The sequence below is a fragment of the Lissotriton helveticus genome, chromosome 3_1 (assembly GCF_964261635.1).
Source record: "Lissotriton helveticus chromosome 3_1, aLisHel1.1, whole genome shotgun sequence".
In the NCBI taxonomy this organism is placed as follows: domain Eukaryota; kingdom Metazoa; phylum Chordata; class Amphibia; order Caudata; family Salamandridae; genus Lissotriton; species Lissotriton helveticus.
In genome coordinates, this window is record NC_136061.1 from 1,792,355,603 (window position 1) to 1,792,378,246 (window position 22,644).

The window sequence follows — 22,644 nt, forward strand, 5'->3', positions numbered from 1 at the left end:
CAAAAACTAACTATGACCAAACACATTAAGAACACCGCGAAGAGTGCCTTCCTCAATCTGAAGCTTCTCAACAAAATTAAACCCTTTGACCCCATCCATGGACCTCAAACAAGCCACCCAATCACTGGTGTTGTCTATACTGGACCATGGGAACGCAGTCCTCTCCGGTACAGCTCTCTCACACTTAACTCCACTCAAAACAACTCTTAATGCTGCTGCCAGAATGGTCACCGGAGTTAAAAAATATGACCACTTATCTCCTGCACACAGAGAACTAAAATGGCTCCTAGTGGTAATGCGTGCCAGCTTTAGAACTGCCTGCCTCACGCACAAAGCCCTGCACACAGGGAAACCGGAATACCTGGCCTCCAAACCTAAGAAAGCCGGCCAGTCAAGAAACCTCAGGAGCTCCAACACTCTCTTACTCATCCCTTTAAAAACACACAAAAAAAACTGCGGCATGTTCCTTCGCGGGAAACGCACCCAAAATCTGGAACTTTATCCCTGTTAATATCAGGACTATCCCCTCCTTTGTAAAATTCAAAAGATTGTCAAAAGACCTCTACCCCAACCTTGCCTTCCCGAACTGAAATCTGAAACACACAATCCTCCACTCTGCAGCCACCAGGCAATGCTCCTCCACTCCCTACCTCATCCCCACTCCCTAACCCCTACCTTGTGCACCGCCTCTCAGAGAAAGATTTATCCCAAGACTTTATGCACGCATGGAGACTACCTCTGGACCTCTCTACCTCAATGACACACCTCGGATGCACAGCACACTCGAACTTTTGATCACTTATGTTCAAAAGTTTGTGTGATTTCTCTCCTATCTGCTGTAAAGCGCTCAGATACCTTCGGGCCTGGCCAGCGCTATATAAAACCTCTTAAATAAAAATAAATAGAAATAAAACCTTAGTTTGGACCCAGCCATCTGCAACTCAGTCTTTACCCTGCTCCAATTGGAGCAGTCCAGCCTGAACTGCCAAACCAGATCCTCCTTTTACCAGAATACAGGCAACCAATGACTGGTTTCACCCTGATAAGAGCTCATCATCCAGGTATAGCTTGATTCCAGTGGCACAGTGAGCATTGGCCCCAAATGTAGGCATACCCATTGCATGAAGGGCATCAATTGCAACAACAATGTGGAGAAGTGTGGCTCACTGGTTAGAGGAGGCAGACCTGGAAGCAGAGGTCAGCCCGGGACCAGGGTTCAATTCCCGGCTCGGTGGGGTCTTGAGTCCTAAAAAAATGTCCATGGACTCGACAATTCTCGCTCCGGTGCCTACTCGATTCACGGGTTCACACTTTGCAACTCTGGGCAATAGCTTGCTTAATCTCCACAACGGCCCCTCGCGGCGGGATGCCTGGCTTTCACCTTGCGGATACCCTGCCGGGGTTATCTCACAGGGGAATACCAGGACGGGTTCCCTAAGCAAGCGCTTAGAAACCGCTTGGTGATTTGCGCTATATAAATTCCTGTACATTTACATGGATGGAATGTTTGAAATCATTTCCGGCATTACCAATTGCTCAGGGCTGCATCTTAATCTATCGATTTTTGCCACCCACACCACCTTAGTTTCGACCCAGCCATATGCAAATCAGTCTTCACCCTGCTCCAATGGGAGCAATCCAGCCTGAACTACCAATCCAAGTCATCCCTAAACCTGAATACAAGCAACGTAGGACTGGTTTTGCCCTTGTTATGAGCTCAAACAATGGATGGGATGTGGCCCGAGCGATTGTCAGTGGCTGACATTATTTCAAGCACAGAGCTTGTTCCAAGTTAAGGGGCCATTATCTGTAAAATAACGATGGATTGGGATGAGGCCCAAATAATTACCAGAGGCTAAGATTAATGTAATCATTCCATCCATCATTCTTTGTATACATTAGTGTTAGAACCCGTAGTCTCTAATTGGGAACGGTATGTACCTTTGTCAAGTAGGACCCTTCGTCCACATCAGGGCAAGGAAGTTACACGCTGTCGATAACCCCTGCTAACCCCCTTGATAGCTTGGCATGAGTAGGCAGGCTTATCTCAGAGGCAGTGTGTTAAGCATTTTTGAACACATACAGTAATATAGATGAACCACTACAAACGGACACCACACCGGGATGTATAAAAAAAAGTAAGCTTTATATAATTAACACAAGGCCTTAACGGCAAAAGATTCCACAGTACGAATATGCTTTATGGTTCCTCAAAAATAGGCTTTAGCTTCAAGTGTCTTTTGCAACAGATAACCCCAATGGGAATTATCGCTTCAATGCACAAAAGAGTTCTCGGGGTACAGCCCGCCTGCGAGGAGCTCAGTGTCGGGCCTGGAGTCACAACTAGACTCTCTTGGGACAGTACCTCCAGGAAAACAAACAAAGGCTCTTCTCGGCATCAGGGAGCTGTGATGTTGTGTAGCACGTTGTACCGTCAGTTCCTTACTTCAGGGGAAAGCGAAACAGTGGGGCCCTGGATGTGGATGCAGCAGGGGGCGGCTTCGGTCCTTGCTGGAGGGGAAGTGACATTACAGCAGTGCCAGCACCACAGGTCATTGCTGATGTCGTTGAGTCAGTGAAATGTTGGTTCACTCTTGTCGATGATCGGCTCTGTCCAGATAACAATCTCAGAACCAGTGCAGCACAGCGGCAGGCATCGGTCTACGGGACGAGTCGGAGCGGTGCTCACGGTCTTGTTGCAGAAAGCGGCGTAGTTGGCTGGCTTGAGTTGCAGAATTCCTCTGTAGTAGCTGAAACCGTAGTTCCAGCCCTCGCTCAAACAGAGAAGGTGAAGTCGTTGGTATGGCTGCGTCTTCAAACAGGAGGCTATCTCAACTCTAGCCCTTGGTCAGTATTCAGCAAGATGATGAAAGTTTCTTCCTTGGTCCTTTGTACCTCTCCTTGGCACGAGAGACACCACCACAGGCCAACGCACTACAGCGCTCTGGCAGAGGGGCAGTACATCTCCTGCGGTCTCCAGGTGCTCTTCCTTGGCAGAGGGTTGTCTTGTTCGTTCCCAAAGTGATCCTAAAGTTCTGGGGTCAGGGCCCACATATTTATATACCTTCATCCCTTTGTCCTCAAGGGCAGAGGGTCCTGTACCCAGACCAAACAAGTTTCGGGTGCCTTCGACCAGGTGTGCTCTTCTCCATTGTCGGGGCAGGCTAGGGTCTTCAGACGCTCTACAAGAAGTGGAGCCTGCCCCGGGGGAGATGGCCCTGCCCTATTCAGACCCAGGCACCCGCTCATCCCACCATTCTCGCAATGATCGGCCTAGTGCCGTACCGCCCTGCCTCCTGGGATCCCCCCAGCCCTGTTACTCACAAACCCAGACATACAATACGCACTCTAGCAGGAGCTGGCTGGATGGTTAGGCAAGAAAATACTGTCTTTCTAAAAGAGGTATTTTCGAACACAGAATGTAAAAATTATCTTTCCTAAAAGATGCATCTTCCCATTCTGGGCTCAGGCATACTAAACTCGACTCTCTACCTGGTTCTCTGATCCAGTTAGGATTATAGGATGATATAATCAAAACTGCCCAGTCTGGCCCACAGGGAAGAGGTAGCCTTGTAATAGTGAAAAACGTGCTTGTGGGTAATTCACTACCAGGTCATGCCACACACTCCAAAGCATTACCTGCCTTCTACATACCATGCACCCTACCCAAAGGCCTCCTGTAGGGGTGACTAACAGTTTGCAATGGGAAGGGTCACAGTCCGGCGAGTGGTTTCACTTGCTGAGTCACAGCGGCACATGCTGCGTACGGCGCTCTGCGGTGGCAGGCCCGAGTCATACTTTACGAGCGACTCCAGTGGGTGGTACAATCGGTGCTGCGAGCCCAACAGTCGCTTCTGAATTACCAACCCCGGGCACCCCTGTGCTTGATACGAGGGTCTGACAGTAAATCAAAATATAAATTATGGAATCCCTAATTCAACATTACTTTTCTCAGGGAGCACTTGCACGGCGCACTGGATAGCAGTGACGCAGTACCCAAAGCGTCTAAACCAGCCAACATAAAAAAACAGAGGAGGCAATCCGTCAGAAAAAGAGGAAGTAGACCCACGCCAATGGTACCAGGTGTAACACTTAGTATGTCTCCATTCCTTTGGAAGGCTGTGTGCCAGGTAGATGAAACGTTGACTTTTCATCTTGCATTTTATACCAGTCAGAAATGAAGGGCAGTAACTTGAAAGTGGCTGTAAGCAGTCCTGGGATATTCACCAGTTTATATTTTTAAAGTTATTGTTTTTTAGTCAAAATTGTTTATTCCCCTTTGAGTCTACCAGTCACAGTTGGTCAGTTGCTACGCCAGTGAAACTTAAGAGCCTGATATATTGAGAACCAGTGATCGGGGATGAAAAGATTATTTTGACTGTGGGGCAGTAGGAACACCCTTCTGGATAGGTGCACTGGTTTTCAAGGCAGGAGAACATGGTCTCACAAGAAATGAACCAAAATGCACTTGTTCAGGACTTCCAGGGGATCCCTAATGTTGTACTCTCTACACGTTCTACAGATTTATGGAACTGTGTGTCTCTTCTGACATCCTTAGAGTTCACCATGGGAAGATCTCACTACCTAGGTATGATCCTCAGCATGTTGGAGACAGATAAGGAGACTTTGGCTGTAGGAAGCTATTTACGAGCAGAAGAACAGAAGAGGTTATTTTGGTGATGAGGGCCAGCCTGTCCAACCTATTCAGGGTATATAGAAATGAGAGCACCCTAAATATACATTTGTATGCACCTAAATAGGGCGGATGAGACTTCTCGCTTCTGCCAAACTCAAAATAATGAAAGTTTCTTTTGTTGAAGCAGGAGAGATAGTTGTCCTGCAGTCTCCACCGTGTAAGGCACAGTGGGCAGGAATGTTAAACGAGGATGCTGGAAGAACAGAGCAGGGTTGGTGACCCATCCCATGACTCATTAGATCGGGCTTAGGCAAAAATCTGACTATTTTGAGAGGTAGAGGAAATGCCATCAGGCGCTTCAGTTTTGTCTGTGACTCTGACTATTGTTGACTGTGGTGAATTACACAGGGTTAATGTGACAGCGGCCCAACTGTGCACATCGCCGATCTCTGACTACAGGTGCGCCCTTCCCTGAGCCCTTACATGAGCCTATAACGAGGAAGAGGGCCTTTAACAACCAGTATAGCTGGGCTTATACCAGCCAATGTAAGCCAAGAGCTACTCCATTGTCTTCAGTGGAGCTCTCAACATTCCAGTGTTGTGCTACAGTCTTGTGGCCTTCCAAAGCCAGCTATACCGGTCTTTAAAGACCCACTCCAGCATTAAAGGCCTGAGAAAGAGCCTGTAACAAAGGAGTAAGACTTTTATACAGGTATAAGCAGCTATGGAGGGCTATAAGGCTATTAGAACGTTCCGCCACTAAAGGGCTGAATGTTCTAAGAAATTCAACAAAGGCCTCAAGGAGCTGAGAGGACTGAAATCCCCTTGGGCTCAGTAAAGACTTAGGGGCATATTACCAAGGGCCATTATCGCCGCCTTAGCGGGACTTTTTCCCGCTAAAGCGGCGATAATTTTATCGCCCTATTACCTAGCTGTCGCTAACACCAGTTGGAGCAACAGCATTTGAATGTTGGAGCAGTTCTAATAGCCTTAGCTCTTAGCCATGTTATCCAATGGAGGGTGGATAACATGGCTAAGAGCATTGTCACGATAATGCATGAATATCGCGGATTTTTCAGCGATATTCATGCATTTCGCAGGATTATTACCGCTTTTGAGATAAACCTTGATAATATCCAGGTATCTCAGCGGTAAAAATCGTCGGAGCACGGCGATATAACTTTAGCCGCTAACCATGCATAGCGATAATTATCGCTATTGCTTGGTAATATGCCCCTTAGTTCACAGCAACACCTGTGAACAACAGCATTAGAATGTTGGAGCTCCAGGCTTCTACCGGCCATTGGAAGCCCGGACCACTCCATTGTTTTCAATGGAGCTCCCAAAATTCCAATGTCCTAATATTTGTTGCAGGATAGTCCATCATGTGCTTTGTGCCCAATGTTTAACTGTCTGATTGCTGTTCTTTGCTTAGGTCAGACATAGTTGTGCGGAAGAGAGAATGAAGGTTGGTAGCTCCGGTAACCTCCCAACTCCCTGCCCCTGTACTGTATCACATCCCCTTTCCGTCCTCTGACCCCTCCACTGCACCAAGTAACCTCTTGTTAATAATCATCAGCAGGGCTTAAGGCACTGAAATTTCATTCAGAAGGTGTTAGAAATGGGATTTCTGGTTGGCTAGGGTATGCCCCTAGTCCAGGCAGAACTCACCACTCTAGTCAGGGTAAAAGAGTTAGACACCCAAGATAACCCCTTGCAGTTATTTTGTAGGGGTGGGCGGAATTTGTGTTGTCGCGCTACACAAACTCCTCAAAACGGAAAAAATATCTCTGCGAGCACGCAGCGTTCCGCGAACACGCCAAAATGCTTGTTCCGCCCGTTCGCGCTGCTTTTCAACATTCTTTGAAATTTCTGGTCCATTGGTCCATTGGTGGGTTATTTGAGACTTGAGGAGGTACTGTTTGGTTGATACTGAAAAGGATGATGTGGTGGTCTGACCAGTCGTTTGGGAGAATGTTATTTATGGTTATAATTTCATTTCTGGCTATAATAGCATCTAGGGTAGAGCCCTTGTTGTGGGTTTGACCCTTGCAGTGTTGGGTGAGCTCGTTTGTGAGGAGTTCATTTAGGGACTAGTCAACAGTATCATTTTCATTGTTCCAAGGGAGGTTCAAGTCACCCAGGATGATGGTGTCAGAGTTTGCTAGGGAACACTGAGTTAGTAGGTCTGAGATTTGGTCACTGAACGCCGGAGAATTTCCTGGGGGGTGGTAGATAAGATGGCATTTTATTGTTTTGTTGTTTAGGCGTGTTATGATGGTGTTAAGGTATTTGAAGGTTGAGAAGGAGTGAGTTTTGAGTTCAGGTATGTTGATGTTCTTGTGGATAATGGCAATGCCGCCCGCCACCACGTTGGTCAATTCTGTCTTTTTTAAAGATGGAGAAGCCGGGGGGACTAGGAGGTCAAGGAGCAGGTAAGCTGTTTCATTGAGCCAGGTTTCGGTGAGGAACGCAATGTCCGTGTTGTTACTTAGTATAGCATCAGCCAGCTCTATAGCGTGCGTAGCTGCGGAGCTGCAATTTATAAAAATGCAGTTTACCATGTCGCTGTTGGAGTGGGCTTGGGAGGGGGGGAGCTTGGGGGATGGTTGTGCGTTGGAAGGGACATTTATTGGGCTTAGGTTGGGGGTTGTCTCTACCTATACCGTTGATTACTTGGATGTGAGAAGAGGGGGTTAGGGTTTCTCTGGGAAGCCTTGACTTCTTCACTTGGCAACCATTGAGGAGGCGAGTAAGTGGTATGAGCTCCCCTTCCCACTTGCTACCCCGCTCCCGCCTCCCAGCTGCTCCTCCCTCCCACTGGATACTTAAGGAGGTGTCCGCGAGGCGGGGAGCTGTGACCCGACCTGACCTCGTCAGCGCCGGTTCGCTCCACCCGCCGCGTGGCCCACCCTGAGTGTGCCCGGTCTCCCCTGCCGCCGCCACTGTCAGTAATTGTATTTTGCTTCTTTGTTGTGCCAGTATCTCTTTTGCGCGTCCACTGTTGTGCCCCTGATTTGTTTTCATTGCTTCCACTGTTGTGCCCCTGATTTGTTTTCATTGCTTTCCACTGTTGTGCCCCTGATTTGTTTGTCGTTGCTTCCACTGTTGTGCCCCTGATTCTATTTTTGTGCTTCTACCGCCGTTCTCTCCCGCGTTCCTCCCCGCTCCCTGCTGCTGCTCCCCTGCGGCCCCAGCCCCGTTTTGTTCTGTTCACCGCACCGCTCCCCTCCCCACTCGCCACCCGGCTCCCGCCTCCCAGCTGCTCCTCCCTCGCTCCGCCCCCCCACTCTCCATTTATGGCAGAGTCCGCATGTACGCACAGCGGGCGCGCCGAATGTGTGCCGAAGGCAAGCCCGTCTACGCCTGGACTGCGCCCAACGCCAGACCCCCTGGCCCCCGCAGATGCCAGCCCACCCGCCAGACTTACGACGCCGCCACCCTCAATGCACTCAACACCGGACGGATCCCTGGCTGCTACCGAGCCACCCCAAGACGCACCCACGGACCCTTCCACTGCCAATCGTGCAAGTTTTCCTGCATCCAGACCTGTACCGCACCCGCCAAGACGAGCACCAGCAGCAACCACCTGAAGTGCATCCTGCTCAACACCCGCTCCGTCCACAGACACGCCGTAGAACTCTGGAACCTGCTCGACACCACATCTCCAGACGTCGCCTTCCTCACGGAAACATGGATGAACACCTCCTCAGCGCCCGACATCACCAGCGCCATCCCGGACGGATACAAGATCACCCGGAGGGACCGCATCAACCAGACAGGAGGAGGCATCGCCATCGTCCACAAGAACACCATCCGCATCACGACCAACTCCGATGACACCCTCACAACCGCCAAACATATTCACTTCCAGATACACACTGACCCCAAGACCACTCTCAGAGGCACCCTCATCTACAGACCCCCAGGACTTCGCACACAATTCAGCGAAGACATCGCAGACTTCATCAGCCCGCACGCCCTCCCCTCTGCCGACTACATCCTCCTAGGGGACCTCAACTTCCACCTGGAGAACAACAACGACAACAACACCACCACCCTGCTGGACAACCTCGCCAACCTCGGACTCAAGCAACTGGTGAACACCCCCACCCACTACGCCGGACACACGCTTGACCCAGTCTTCTCCTCCAGCAAGTACATCTTCTTCAGCCACTCCACCGGACTCCACTGGACAGACCACAGCTGCGTACACTTCAGCTTCAGAAAGACCACGACTCACCCCCACCCGCAACAGGTTCCCCGCAGGAGCTGGAACAAGATCACCACCGACCAGCTCACCACATCACTGAGCCAGAACCCCCCCGCCAGCTCAACAGACCCCAACCAAGCAGCCAACAACCTCACACAGTGGATTACCAACTGCGCTGACGACCTCGCACCTATGAAAAACCATCCCAGCAGGCCCGGCAGCAAGAAAGCCTCCTGGTTCAACGACAACCTCAAGAACTCCACAAGAACTGCCGCACCCTCGAGAAAGCCTGGCGAAAAAACCCGACTACAGACAACATGACCGCCCTCAAGCACGCCACCCGCAAACACCACCAGCTGATCCACACCACCAAGAAGACAGCATTCAAGGAACGTCTCGACAACAACGCACACAACAGCAAGGAACTCTTCACCATCGTCAAAGAGCTCTCCAACCCAGCACCGGAAACAAGGACATCACGCCCTCACAAGACCTCTGCGACTCACTCACCTTGTTCTTCCTCAGCAAGATCGCCGACATACACAACAGCTTCGGCGCACAGACCACGCACCCAACCACCGAACCGACGCCCTCCACCACCACCCTCCGCGCCTGGACCCCGGTCAGCACTGACGACATCATCCACATGATGAACACCATCCACTCCGGATCACCAATCGACCCATGCCCCCACCACATCTTCAACAAGGCCGACTCCGTCATCGCACCCCAACTCCGGGACATCATGAACCGCTCCTTCAGCACCTCCACCTTCCCGGAGAGCTGGAAGCATGTCGAACTCAGCGCCCTCCTGAAGAAACCATCAGCAGACCCCACCGACCTCAAGAACTACCGCCCCATCTCGCTCCTCCCTTTTCCTGCCAAAGTCATCGAGAAGACCATCAACAGACAGCTTGCCGCCTTCCTTGAGGCGAACGGATCCCTCAACCACTCACAGTCCGGCTTCCGAGCCCACCACAGCACCGAGATCGCCCTCATCGCAGCCACTGACGACATCCGAGCCCTGCTCGACAACGGGGAAACAGCGGCCCTCATCCTCCTGGACCTCTTCGCAGCATTCGATACTGTCTGCCACCGCACCCTAGTACAGCGCCTCAGCAACATCGGAATTCAAGAGAAGGCACTAGAGTGGATCATCTCGTTCCTCACCGGAAGAACCCAGAGAGTCCGCCTCCCCCCGTTCAGATCCAAGGCCACCGAAGTCATCTGTGGCGTACCACAAGGATCATCACTCAGCCCCACCCTCTTCAACGTCTACATGAGCCCCCTCGCAGCCATCGCACGCCAGCACAACCTCAACATCATCTCCTCGGCCGACGACACCCAGCTCATCCTCTCCCTCACCAATGACCCAGCCACCGCCAGAACCAACCTACACAAAGGGATGAAAGACGTAGCCGAGTGGATGATGAACAGCTGCCTGAAACTGAACTCTGACAAGACGGAAGTCCTCATCCTGGGATCATCACCCTCGGCCTGGGACGACTCCTGGTGGCCCCCTGCCCTGGGCAGCGCACCCAAACCAATGGACCACGCATGCAACCTCGGCTTCATCCTGGACTCCTCCCTCTCGATGACCAGACAAGTCAACGCCGTCTCATCAGCATGTTTCAACATCCTACGCATGCTCTGAAAGATCTTCCGATGGATCCCCACCGAAACCAGAAAGACGGTCACACAGGCACTCGTCACCAGCCGACTGGACTACGGGAACACCCTCTACACCGGAACCACAGCCAAACTTCAGAAGAGACTCCAACGCATCCAGAACGCCTCCGCACGACTCATCCTAGACATCCCCCGACACAGCCACATCTCCGGACACCTGAGAGACCTGCACTGGCTCCCCGTCAACAAGAGAATCACGTTCCGACTCCTCACCCACGCACAAAAGGCCCTCCACAACCTGGGCCCCAGGTACCTCAACAACCGCCTGACCTTCTACACTCCCACCCGACAGCTGCGATCGACCAGCCACGCCCTCGCCGCCGTTCCACGCATTCGAAGAGCCACAATGGGAGGAAGATCCTTCTCCTACCTGGCAGCCAAGACTTGGAATTCCCTCCCCATCCACCTCCGTCTGACCCAAGACCACCTCTCCTTCAGGAAGCAACTCAAGACCTGGCTGTTCGAGCAGTAGCGGATCCCCCTCCCCCTAGCGCCTTGAGACCCTCCAGGTGAGTAGCGCGCTATACAAATTTCTTGATTGATTGATTGATTGATTTAACTTAATTATCCAAGCAGAGTTCAAGAATACTGCACACTGGCTGGAAGCACAAGAGATATGTAGCCGTCCCTGTCATGGATAGTGCACACTAGCCACAGTACCCAAAGAAAAGGCCTCCCAGATGGAGTCCTTTTGTGATTTTGTTTTCAATTATTTACTCAACAATTAGTTCTTCTTCTTTCTTCTGGCTGCACATAAAGGCCTGACAAGGACAGATCGTTGAGATAAACACTTGGGGCCTCATTTACGAGAAGTGGCGCATCACTTGGTGAAAGCAGCGATGCGCCACTTCTCAGTGCGCCCTCCTTGCAAGACCAATGATGCATCATGTTTACAGTATGACGCATCATGTCACAAGGAATGACAGATATGTCAGTATATCTGACGTATCTGTTGGTGCTAAAAGTGGCGCATTGCTGAAGTTGTGTCGGAAGTCTGATGCAACTCCAGCAATATTCCTTTCACATGGGGCAAGCCCCATGTGAAAGGACCTGCGTCACCCTTACGCCTGCCATAAGGCAGGCGTAAGGTTTTGACGCATTGGTGTCCTAGAAGTGGCGCAGCGAAATCACATACATTTTGCTGCGCCACTCCTACGACCCTTTCTTGTGGGGGAATGCCCACCCTGCATACATTATACCTGGCGCAGGTATAATGTAGAGCAGGGGTTTACCAAGGGACTCATATACCTAGATGCGTCACTTTGTAAATATGTCGCAAAATTGTGCAATTTTTACGCCACTGGTGCGTCACAAAAAGTGACGCAACGGTGGCGCAAAAGTGACGCAGGGGCTCATAAATAGGCCCCTCTATATCTAAATAATACAATTTGTAAGCCATTGCTATACTTCAAGGAAGGCGACCCTCAAAATGTTATCTGTCTCAGGTTTCTCAGGTTGATAAACTAAATATTATTTAGTGGAGTTATATTAAAACATTTTCTTAATAGTACTATATGGTTACACATTTGCAGTAACAATCTCTTTATAAAGATAATGCTGTTATTATATAGAAGGGTTGAGAGTTAAAAGATACTGCAACTCCTTCAAGTCAATAAGTTCTTGGGAAATTTATTGAAAGGAGCAGAGAGAAATTTACGGAATGGGGAAAGAGGGTCCTCTAGATATTTTGTTTGAGCCTAAACGGGATTGGCTGAAAGTAATTTTTCTGGCAATGGATATGGGAATGTTAAGAATGTGGTAAATTAAACTCATTAAAATTGATGACGGAGAATTCCACAGAATGGACAAGATTGAGGCCTACCGAAGAGATTATACAAGACCTTACCAAATTTGCTGAAAGTAATTCAGATTATAGGTGCAAATTGATTTGTCGAAGAGAGCTAAACTGATTGAGATAGAGGAATGTCAATGAAAAGCATAAAATAAAGCTTTGTGAATGTAATGTATGAGACACAAAAGTGCTAAACGGAAATGTAGCAGAAGCCATAAAGAAAACTGGAACCCATGAGTGGAAGGGAACTATAGAGAAGTGGTTGAAAGGGACCTTTTTTTATAAATGGTGAAAAGTAAGCGTGGAGAATGTATGCAGGGACCTCTAGTGTATAGAATGTTCGAGAGAATGATGTAAAGGATACGCTAGTGAACTGAGATATAAAGAATGGGGCAAAAAGAAGTCCAGAGAAATGGATCAAGGAAACTCTTGGTAATTAGGTAACGGGAACATTGTTGAGCCCGGTAATTAGAGTTCGGGTACATGAAAATTAGTCAGTGTGGTGAAAGGAAGAATGAGGAATTACATTAAGCACCCTCCTTTTGACAGAATTAAGTAAGACAGTGTTACAGAAATATAGTGAATTATGCTACAAAAGTAGCATTTACTCTTTATATATAGGTCAGACTACATCTATATAACTGTTATGATTTATCCTCCATCTTAATAACATAAAGAACATTATTAAACTATAAAACATCTAAAGAAGGTGTCACAACTAGTAGAGGACAGGGTGAATTAATGAATGCAGATTTTTCTTTTCTTGTTACGTGTACTATTTTGTGGATCAGATGAGAGCAAAGTTTACCCAACATAGGTCTTTTTCACTTTTGGGCAAACAAACACGCCACGAGCTCTAGTCCAAATTGCACAATCGATATATTATAGGGAGAGAAGCAAAGGTAAGGAAAGCACGACACATTTCCAGGCATAATTGTGTCCCATCCTTGAAAAACGATTGCATTTTGGGTGACATTGGGTATCAACATCATAATGGTCTCTAAACATTCTGCTCATACTATTTGAAATTCTAGATACGCCTACCATAATGGTGACTTACCCATGATATATGTAACTATTGTTTGATGACATCCTGGCTAGTCCAGGAACAATACTGGCTCATCCATACAGATTACTGCCACTCTTTTTAGCATTTCGCTATCCCTGACATTGAGGTGACCTAGCTTTAATACAGTGCTGCCAATCTTAATGACACTGTGGCAGCCTCTGGCGCAATCGTTTATGATCATTAACATGCTGTGGCCATTCTAGACAATAGTTTTGCTAGACCTGGTGTAATGGTACTTGTCTTACAATGCATTGGACATTTTTTATCTAAGTATCAATTGCTTAGTGGTGGCGTCGATACAGGTTTGAGATTCCCTGAAATATTGGGGCTGTTCTTTACATATTTCTGTCTATTCCTAGAATGATGGGAGTAAAATGTGCTGCCTACAGATGGACATCCATAGTACTTAATTCTTATAAGTAGACCATGAAATGCAAAATGAATTGGTGCATGTTGGGCATTTGAATACCTCTAAAAATGGCAAGACAAGTTAGGGCCCAAAGAGGTATGCACTAAAAATGAAAATATGGTAAATAAGCTTCTGTTTCGAGGGCATGGGGCTTATTTATCTAAAATTAACATTTTGTATTTTATTGTTAAAATCTCTGCATGTTCAGAGTCCTGCAAGCTGATGTTTGGTTTAAAATTATTGAATGTCTGAAGTATGTTTAAAGCAAATATTTAATGGCTAGTTCATGCTGAGTTTGGGACTTTATTGCTGTTGTTGGCTCGATATCAGGGGCACTTACTGCCAGGGCTTTTATTTCATGACTTGTGTGGAGGCATTTAATATGCTATTTTAGGAAAGCTTTATATCATATTGTATAGTGTTGAAACATTTATATAGCGCTTTTTACCACTATGGGCCAGATGTAGGTCGCCCAATACCGGTTGGTAACGGCCGAAATTACCGAATTTCGGCCATTACAGTCCGGTGTTTGGCTTTTGAGATGTCGGTGGCATGATTCCTGGATTCTGTATTTTACCGAATCGGTAATTTAAGGAATCTGTAAATTACCGAATTCTTAACATACCGATTCGGTAAATTACCAAATCCGTAATGTAGGGAGCACTCAAGTTAGTGCATTCCTGAGTTAAGGATTCGTTATTTACCACCAACTACAAGTTGGTGGTAAATATCAAAAACCTTTGAAAAAGCAATTATTTGGCTTTTACAACAGTGCGATGTGGCAGACATACATGCCCTTAAGGCTTGTATGTGTGCCACAAGTGTGCACCCATGCACTATTCAGGGGTGCAACGGGGTGTCAATGTGACACTCTGCCACCCTTGCAAATGTTCCCCCTATTACCGATTCGGTATTCACCGAATCGGTAATACTGAATGGCTTCCAATTCATTCCTATGGACCTCCAGGCCCATAGGAATGAATGGGAATTACCGAATCGGTAAATACCGATTATTAATTACCGAATCCTACCGATTCGGTAAAATTTACAGAATAATTATCTACATCCCATTTACCTATTCTTAAATACCGAATGAGTAAAATTCTGTATTTAAGAATAGGTAAATTGAGATTACCTACATATGGCCCCTAGTTGGCTGCTGATGCGCTTGCCTTAATGGGTAGCATGCTACACAGTGTTGAGTGTGTGGATGGGTTGTTGTCTTTGTTTTGATCCTAGGTCGGAAGTATTTCTATGTCAGGTGTGATGACCACAAAAGTTGTAGTTATTATATCATAGGTCGCAATGCAATGCAGTGTGATGGATGAAGAAATATGGAAGAGAGGCCCCCAGTTTATAATTTTCAGTAAACTGGTAGTTCTGAACTGCTCTGCATGTTCCTCTATAGTATTTATCATGATCATAGTCCAGTTATCTGGCTACTGCACTTGGTTGTCTAACCTGACATATTTTGTTTCACATTTATAGTCCTGAGCCGGCAGGTTGGAGGGGCAGATGATGTGGAGACCTGCTATGATGTTCACAACTGCTGTCTGAGGCCTTGACATGTATGATTGGCGCACTGCTGTATGAGCCTGTCAGATCTGTCTACCTCTCAGTAGTAGTCCATGATTGTAAAGTTTGTAAAGCTTTTGCTTCCTTCCACCCTGCCCCTAACAAGTAGATTCTCCTCTAACATAAATCAGTGACTACAACCGGCAGTATGGAAATATTTAGGAAAGAACGTTGCTATGTGCATTTTGAGAAATGAAAGGTCTTGTTACATTGTTTTGTGCTGAAATAAACCCTGATTTGCCACAATGTTCAGTTGTGTTTAAAGGGAGACACCAATAGAGGCTTGACTGGCACGCCACAAAAATAATGAAATATTTAATTACAGCCTCTTTATAACCTGTGAGATTTTTTGAGTTTCAAAATGTACTCAGAGGACAAACGCCCCCAAAACCTCAAAAAGGAAGAAAGGCTTGCTTGTGCAGTCCACTTTTAGTTGGTTGTATAAGCCCCACCCTTTCCAAGTTCACCTGCCACCACTGGACTGGGTTGGACATAATGATCCTCTGCCCAGTGGTTCACTTCCTAGACTATGTTTCATTGATCCAACTTCAGGCATCCGCTAGGCAGCTTCTGTCTGCACTGTCAGATCTAAAGTTAGTGTATTCAGAGGCAATATTTATTAAAGGGTTTTTTGCTTACCACCAGAGTATGTCCTTCCAAAACAGGCGAGCAGCAGCGCCAGTCCCAGGAGCAACTTCATTTCTTTCGCAGGGTTTTCTTTCATTTCATAGCTGTGTGAAAACAAAACAAAATATTCCCATATATTGCAGTATTGTTTCATGAGTCTAGGAGGCCTAGCAGCCATATTATTCAAGGTTTTACATTTGTACATAACTGCAGAGTGTGACCTAGTTTCCAGACCTGGCAAGTTGAAGCAGGATTTTGGGAGAATAGTGAGCTCAGTTTCTATTCATGAATTATATCTTCTCCTTAAAGATGTCTTGTATTTCCTTGGGGAGAAGATCCTCCCACCCGCTCATTAGATACGTTTTTGCTGTAAGTAACACCTTTCTGTCACATGATTAGGTTCTATGAACTTGTATTGGGAGGAAACATATATAGGATATTTTAAAATGTATTCATTTTAGTATTATGCTCCAAATTACCTTTTTCTAGTGAGATCTCTTGATGGTTAAAAGGACTAATCTCAAACATTTAAGTTCACATACAAAAGACACTACTCTTGTATTTACAAAGAGCCTGCTGTTACAGACTACAGCACCTGTCAGTCATGCAAGCAAGAGGTGTTTTTGCACATGTGACATCAAAGAAAACAAGTCTTTAAAACACTGTATTTCATGAACAGATGTATGTGGATAAGTGACTTTAATCGAGCCCTATTTCAGTCTGCATACGCTCCAACCGCAGGTCAAGGCCCGCCCTATATTCCCTCTGGAGCTCTTCTTCATAATGTCTCACCCACCAAAATACAAAAATGATAAGTGGAATGATTGAATTAATCTCAGCCACTGAGGCCACATCTCACTCCATTGTTTTTCTCTCCCTTCAGCACTGGTCCTCTAGATCTCACTCATCATCACAGTTCGTGGCCACTCACAACTGGTGCCCATAGGCGGTGAGCTCTCATTATTTCAGAGGGGGGCGCCCTATAACTGCTTTGGGGCTAGTCTTCTAGAATACAAGGTAGTAAATTGGAGAGTAGGGACTAGGGCTATGTTTTACACCAACTTCTCTACTTTGAATATTTCAGTTGTTGCTGTCTGTGGTCTCCCTACCTAAAGTCTCTTCCATCTATTACCCCCACACAATGCTTCACTTCTCCTGCTCTCACCACTTGGTTCATTATTTATCTTCTAAAGTTTTATACAGTGTGACCTCAACTAGAAGGTATCAGGGCAATTTACCTGAGCACCAGTTGCATTACAGATGGACACATTAATTTTGTTTAAGTGATTTGCCCAGAATCACAAAATGTTGAGCGTCGCTGCCGAGACTCGAACCCGGTTCCTCAGCTTTGAGCCCAACCACTCTGGCCGTTAGGCTACATCCTCTCCCGGTTCTTGCATTTATTTTATTTTATTGCACTGTCCTTTCAGTCTAAACCTTTCTCATTCTCACCTTAGTCCATCAGGGTGTATCTATCTTTCACAATCACCTGTTACTACCCTTTCTCCTCTCTTTTCTCACCTTATCTTTCCACTGTCTCCAGTCGTTCCTCTTGATCCTCTCTCTTCCTTACCAATACATCTCTCCTGGATCTCTTTTCACCTATTCCTATACCGCCTATCTTTTCTTAACTCAGGCTGTCTCCCCCTTGCATTCACCTTAACATCAGGTCTCTCCCCTTATCCATTTCTCCTTTTACCCAGCATTTCCTGTGCATTTTCTCTTACTTCTAACACCAACTTTGCTTCTGCCCTTAGATTTGATTCTTGCTTGTTCCCTGTCTCGCTTCCAGACAGTTTCTCGCCTTTTGCAGCCCGTCTCTGTCCATCCCTATGTGTTTAGTCTAACCACTCCCTTTTCCCTTTTACATTTCTCCTATTACTCATTTCTCTTCCATTCTTTATCTCTTTTTTGACTTTCTCTTCTGTTCCTTCTATCTCACCCATTTCTGCAGTCTTTTTTATACACATAACGTACACCTGTCTCTTCACAGTTTCCCTCTCATTCCCTTACACCCGTTCCCTTACCTGACTCATATCCCACGCATAACACCCCCAAACCTTTCCTCAGTTAACCCTCTGTCTTTCTCTTAGATCTCGCACAACCCGTCTTTGATTCCACCACTCTACACTTCCTGTTTCTTCATGCCACTCTTGTAGGTACTTTTCTATCTCTGCTTTTTGCTTTTCTCAAAATGTTCCTATCTTTCTTTTCATTATTCTTTGTATATTTTCTTTTCCTTTCGTTTGCTGTTGTCTGACTCTGGTATGATGATGAAAAGTAAGTCCCAGTTCCCATAAATGAGTGCTGGTGCCCAACACCTGCAATCACCAGTACAAATCAGGTACTTCCTGAGCCCCATCCAGGCAGAGCTCCTGGAATCACACATATGAGGACTGGTGGTGCTACCCAAGTGGAACAAGAACCATGTTTTTGATAGGTACAGTTTCAGGAACTGCCTGAATATGTAGTGACTGATGTACCTTACTGCAAATTTGAACTACCTGATGTTCTGAGAACTTGCCATATACATGTGCACCAAAATTCCCAATGGACAGTCAAGGCCCAAGTTAATTCCATGGGGCATGGAATAGAATATTTCATCTTCACCCCGAGCAGCAGGTGGGGAATGGCCAGGAAGAAGAATGTGTCCAGTACCAGCCAACAAACCCAAATAACTTGGAGATAAAATGGAAATCCAATTGGAATGTCAAGAACAACAGGCATGTAAGAGACCCTTTTATCTAGCATGCTGAAGGGGATCGTCTTAAACCAACACAGTGGTGCGCTAGATCCCGCGTGGGTACCTGCGTTGGCATTCTGCCAGCAGTACCAGGTCACTACATCACTTTGCATATACAGCAGGAAAACGTAGTGATGGAGCCATAGATGAAAAAGGTGTCAGGATGTGGATAAGGTTCACTTAACAGTGGTGAAACCTGACCTCTTTTAATGCTCTTTCAGGGAGAACACCTTATTTGAGTGTAAGATTAACTGGAATGACCCAGGTGGGACAGGTCACCGGAAATCATGCTTGCCCTTTGTCCTCTCTGAGAGTGACAGTCATTGGAGGTTAGACGTGGCCACACTCACACCAAACCCTGCGAGCTCTGTAGCTGTCTCTAAGAAATGAAAGGGCAACTACGAAGAATTGGCCATATACACCACAGAAATTTAAAAACTGATTTGTATGGTGAACAGAATATCGTTCCTGAAAATTAAAGTAATTTGGGGAGAATGACATTGAGGTTTATTTTCTCAGTGCTGCACCGTGGAGTTTAACTTTTAGCAAACGGGTGAGAGTTTACTTACCATCTCAGACACAACTCTTTAATTATTATTAGATTTTGTTGTTGATAAACAAAAATGAGTTTAGTTGAATATATAATTGTTATATTGGCCTTCAATATATTTCTCAGCTGTGATAACAAGGCTCTTAGGGGTGGTTTAGAGGTGGGTGGTAAAGTAAACGGAATGATTCCTAGCAGATGCAGTAAAGTGTTAATTAACATTTGGATAACACCCAGCAAAACTGCCACCCTTAGAATGACTACCTCCAGGTGGTAGAATGGCAGTGGCAATGGTATCAGAAGTAATCCATCTGATACCGGGTTTATTGCATCTGCCAATCTGATGTTATGGCCCACCTTTAAAACAGGCTGTGGTTCTTAAACTACACCCATGTTAACTTACACACTCCTCCTTGAGCTGCTTGAGGTCTTCATCAAAAGATGATGCTCATCCGCAGTCTACAGCCTGATTCTGTATTAAGAAGCAACCTGCTCTGCCACTTTGGCTTCACGGGCATTCATTCCCAGGATTACATGAACACAGAGAGATGTCAATTGTAGCTCAGAGATGGCTGCCTGAAGTGACCCATTGCTACATCTTTGAAGAGACTGATTTAGAGTTGGATGGGTATGAAAACGGCTGCAATTTCTGAAGGAAATGCTAAACCCATGGGCGAATCCACAGGCAGAAATCCTAACTAACATGCAATCTCTGAGCTGGAGGAAATTCTGGCCGTGGATTCATCTGCGGACTTAGCACCTTCAACTGAAATCAGAGGACTTTCCGTTGCCGTTAGGGGTGGGTGAAGTTGCAGTCTCTACTTGCAAAGTTGGGAAATGTTGCCCTTTGCAGAGGAGACGACGTCTGTCCAGTTCACAAAGATCGAGTGTGTGTTTTTTCTGGCCTACCACAGGCCCGGACCACAGTACATCCATTTAGTGCAAGAGAATAGTCAGACATAAAACCATTTCCGGCATAGAGTGTCCTGCCCAGGGATGGGGGGGAGGCGGTCTTCTTGAAGGAGGCAAATGTTTCATGAATGGCTACAGCCATCTAACGTAGGCCCTCATTACGAGTGGCGGCTCTGCAAGCTCGGTCCCCATATTTTCAGACACAAATACAGTAAACCTCTAATGCCAGGAGTGAATGAACACTTGGTGAATCTGCTGAAGGGACAGGGACTAAGAGCAGAACAACTCGTGCCAACACCACCGTACTGCCGCATCACCAGAAGTAAACAGGTAGGCCCTGGACCTCACCTCTGGCTACTGGAACAGGGACAATCCTTGGCCAACGAGAGTCTGGCACTGTGGCCGTCCCCTCGCCCCTCCTGAGAGGGACATACCATGGGAATAGACAGCACTCCCCTTGGAGTGCCATTGGCTTGTCCCAACTCACTCCCCCCCCTCAGACCAAAACTCCCACTGACCTTTTGACCTTTTCAACCCACTCCTGGTAGGTGAAAAAGATCAGCAGATTTGGAAAGTAGGAAAACCACGAGATAAAGGACCTAGTATTCCCCCATCTGGGGAAACAACCTTTACAACGCAACTTTTACAACGCACTACCATTACAACAAAACTTTTACAACGCAATATCCATTACATAGCATGCCATTACCCCCAGGTCCCTTATGTCCTCGTCTCATTCATTACAAAGTGGAGATGCCCATCTCCCGACAGAAAAAAACAAGAGGAATGCTGGGGCACTAATACTGCCCCTCCCCCGGGAGTACATAAGCAGTACTTACCCAGCAGCCCTCCTGTTCTTTTTTTCTGTCTGTCGACAGAATGGATGGTGTGCTGGTGCTGCTCCTGCTGGGCTTGAGTGGCGGTGCTTCTCTTCTTCCCCCCGCCCAGCTGCCTGGCTGTGTGGGCGCGGGGTTCCCTGGACTGCCTCCTGGCCTGCTGGGCTTGCTGGGAGTCAGTCTCTGTTTGGTGCCGGTGATGGGAGGACGGAGTTCCCGGCTTTGCTGTATGCTGCTTGCACCTCCCGGCCCTTTGTGGCTGGTGCTGGAGTTCCCGGTTGCTTCCGGGTCGCGGTCTCGGCTTCCCGGGCCTGGCCGGGGAGCCGTACCTCGCTGGATGGGCTCCTGCTGGCTTCTGGGCAGACGGTGGTGTGGGGGCCGTGTTCCTGGGGTTGGCCCCCGCTCCGGGTATGTACCGTTTTCGGGTTCCTTATTTTCCTGCCTTGCGCACTGGGAGCGTTTGGACTCCTGGTGACTTTTGATGTGATGTTGACATGCTTCTTCGATTTCAATGACTCTTGTTTTCAGCCTGGAGAAGTTCACAGCATGGTGGTTGTGATGCATGCTACGGACGCTTTCACTCCTGCTGGATTCTGGAGTATGGGTGGAGTGGGGGCCTTGTTCCTGGGGTTGGCCCCCGCTCCGGGTGAGTCCCGATTTTGGGTTCTTTTTTCTTCTGACTTGCGCTCTTGGAGGGCTGTTTTGGTGCTGCTGTCGGCCTATGGGTGGTTCCTGCCCGTTTTCTTTCCATTTGCAAAGCTTATGGAGCGTGGCTGCCTGTGCGGGGGTTTGTGCCGGGGTGTCCGAGGGCTGTGTTTTCTCCTGTACGTTTTTTCAGTAAAATGGCTCGGACTCTTGTTTCCAGCCTGACATTGTTTGATGCATGGGGTTGTGATGCGTGCGAAGACCGTTTTTACCCTGTCTGTGTTACAGCTACTGACTCTATGCATGACCCTTCTAAAAGCGCATGTTTAAGTAAAGGTCCGCGCTCGTTCAGCTGCTGGAGTGCTCCGTGGTGGTTGCTGACCCTGGTGTCTTCCGGCTGCTGCTATTCCTTTCCCTCATTTTGGCTACAGCCCGGATGAAGGTCTATGTGCATGCTTATGTGTGACGTTGTGGCTTTTTTGATCTCTGCTGAGTGACGGTGCTCGGATCTGCTGGCTGCGCCTCATGTGTTCTCTGTATGTTTTCTCCCAGGCATGTGTACTTTGGGCGCTGTGTGTGGGTCGTTCCTTTGTTCCCATTCCCTGCTGTTGTACAGTGGAGGCGGGCATCTGTAGTTGTAGGAAGTGGATTACCACTTGCTGTACGGGTGCCGTGGTATACATTCACAGTTCACGACTCCTGCCCTCTGTTCCGCTGCGGCTCAATATATGTCTCGCTTGAGTCCTGCCAGTTCTCGTGTTTTTGGCATGTGGTGTGGCTAGGGGGGTTTGTGCGTGTTCTTCGTTCTCTGTTCACTCTGTTGGATGTCCTGGGTGCAGTGCCTCAGCCTTGGCCTGGTTTTAGTCGCTTTGCGGTGGGGGCCTTGTTGTGTTGTTGGCCCCCGCTCTGGCTGTTTTTCACCCCCCTTTTTTTCTTCTAGGTGCTGCATGG

At 47.5% G+C, this 22,644-nt stretch overlaps 1 protein-coding gene across 1 annotated transcript in view; it reads right to left on the reverse strand.

The window, feature by feature from the left end:
- LOC144824318 (uncharacterized) overlaps positions 1–22,644 on the reverse strand; it is a 69,817-nt gene that overhangs the window by 42,562 nt on the left and 4,611 nt on the right. Inside the window, exon 2 of the mRNA XM_078683436.1 lies at positions 16,023–16,114. Within this exon, the coding sequence (XP_078539562.1) occupies positions 16,023–16,107 (85 nt within the window). The 5' untranslated portion in view covers positions 16,108–16,114. The remainder of the gene's footprint in view (positions 1–16,022; positions 16,115–22,644) is intronic.